This window comes from Palaemon carinicauda, chromosome 13 (genome assembly GCF_036898095.1).
Source record: "Palaemon carinicauda isolate YSFRI2023 chromosome 13, ASM3689809v2, whole genome shotgun sequence".
NCBI lineage: Eukaryota > Metazoa > Arthropoda > Malacostraca > Decapoda > Palaemonidae > Palaemon > Palaemon carinicauda.
The window spans coordinates 126,497,128-126,499,014 of NC_090737.1; the positions used below are offsets into that span (position 1 = coordinate 126,497,128).

Genomic DNA, 1,887 nt, shown 5'->3' on the forward strand with positions numbered 1-1,887 from the left:
TGTGAGTTCTAAAAGGAAATACTGTTTCATATTATGGTATTTTAATAATAAAAAATCGCCTCTTTTAAAATATCAACAGGATATGAACATTCCCTCTCAGAAAATAAAATGAATTTTCAAATTAAAAAAAAAATCAAAACACCACAACAAGAATTTAGTGAGAGAAATCGCACTTTTTGCCTTTTGCTAGTTCCGAAATTTTGTTACTATTGGAGTAATAGCGAGTCGAAGACAGTGGTGGAGCTGTTCATTGGTCATACAGGAGCGAAACTTGTTCTTCACTAGGTTCATAATTGAGAAAGCAGATTTGCAGCAGTAAGTGGAGCCAAACATCGTGAGAATTTGCGCTGCTAATCTGTGAAGAGTAGGAAAATTAGCAGGGGATCCTTCTTTTGACCAAAATGTTTCCGGTGTACAATCACAGAATACTTGTTTCAGCGCTACATTCTCTTGAAAGTCAATAAGTTCCAGTTGGATTTTAGCAGCATCTACCCATTTCCAGGTTAGATTTGCTTCGACTGAAAATTCTGTGATATCTGTCACTAGAAATGGGTTTTGAATGAACAGCAGGAACTGTTTTCCAAGAACAAAATCATCAAAGCGAACCTTAAAATTGTTGATCAGCTTCTCAATATATTGGACATATTTAGTGTCTGTTTCATCTTTACGTTCCTCCAAAAGTCTTGGAAAATGGAAAAGTTGGCTTTGAATATCGTAATTGAAAAGTTCTGGAGATCAAGTTGGAGATAGTGTGTTTTTCTCCTTGCAGTTTGACATTGAGATAATTCAAATGTGACATTATGTCTGCCAAAAATCCAACACTTTCAATTTTCTTGTCATCTTTCAAAAAATCAGATAATGCCTTTGCCTTCACTCTGTTTTGATCCTCCAGGAAAGTCTGCAACTCCTTCCTAATTGCCCAAAATCGCTCCAAAACCTTTTTATTATTATTATTATTATTATTACTATCTAAGCTACAACCCTAGTTGGAAAAGCAAGATGCTATAAGCCCGGGGGCTCCAACAGGGAAAAATAGCCCAGTGAGGAAAGGAAATAAGGAAATAAATAAATGAAGAGAACAAATTAACAATAAATCATTCTAAAATAAGAAACAACGTCAAAACAGACATGTCATATAATAAACTATCAACAACATCAAAAACAAATATGTCATAAATAAACTATAAAAAAACTATGTCCGCCTGGTCAACAAAAAAGCATTTGCTCCAACTTTGAACTTTTGAAGTTCTACTGATTCAACCACCCGATTAGGAAGATCATTCCACAACTTGGTCACAGCTGGAATAAAACTTCTAGAGTACTGCGTAGTATTGAGCTTTACTTAGCCATCTCACATTATTGTGCACAAGTAAATCGTCATAGCTTGCATTGACCTCGATAAGAAAAGTTCGTAGTAGACGATGCTGTATTGCTGACGTTGATCGAGGGAAGTTTACTAGCTTCATTATAGTCTCCATTAATTCACCATATTCATATCCCAGACTGGCACACAGAACTGATTGGTGGATTTTGCAGTAGTAACTTATCATGTCCGGATTATCTTCCTTTAATCTTGCAACTAGTCCCCTCTCTCGACCAACCATGGCTGGAGCTCCATCTGTAGTCACTGAAATGATGGATTTGACATCAATATTTCTTGATTCTAACATGCTTTTCAAGGATCCGTAAATATCCTCTCCCCGTGCTCTTCCTTTAAGGTCAGTCACACCCAACAAGTCATTTTTTTCTCCCCTGCATCATCATATCTCAAAAACAATGAGTTGAGCATTGTCGGTACTGTCTGTTGATTCATCAATAGCCAGTGATATACAAGGTGCTTTTTTCAGTCCTTGATCAAGTTGCGACATAAGATCAACAGCCAATAGT

The 1,887-nt window shown here is 36.4% G+C and overlaps 1 protein-coding gene across 1 annotated transcript; it reads right to left on the bottom strand.

Moving 5' to 3' along the window:
- Window positions 1–186: 186 nt before the first annotated feature.
- LOC137651794 (general transcription factor II-I repeat domain-containing protein 2B-like) lies at window positions 187–1,670 on the bottom strand. Its single transcript, XM_068385011.1, has 2 exons — window positions 1,438–1,670; window positions 187–682 (listed from the first exon to the last, which is right to left on the bottom strand). Exons 1-2 carry the CDS (start codon window positions 1,668–1,670, stop codon window positions 187–189), a joined length of 729 nt encoding a protein of 242 aa, XP_068241112.1.
- Between the last annotated feature and the right edge of the window lie 217 nt (window positions 1,671–1,887).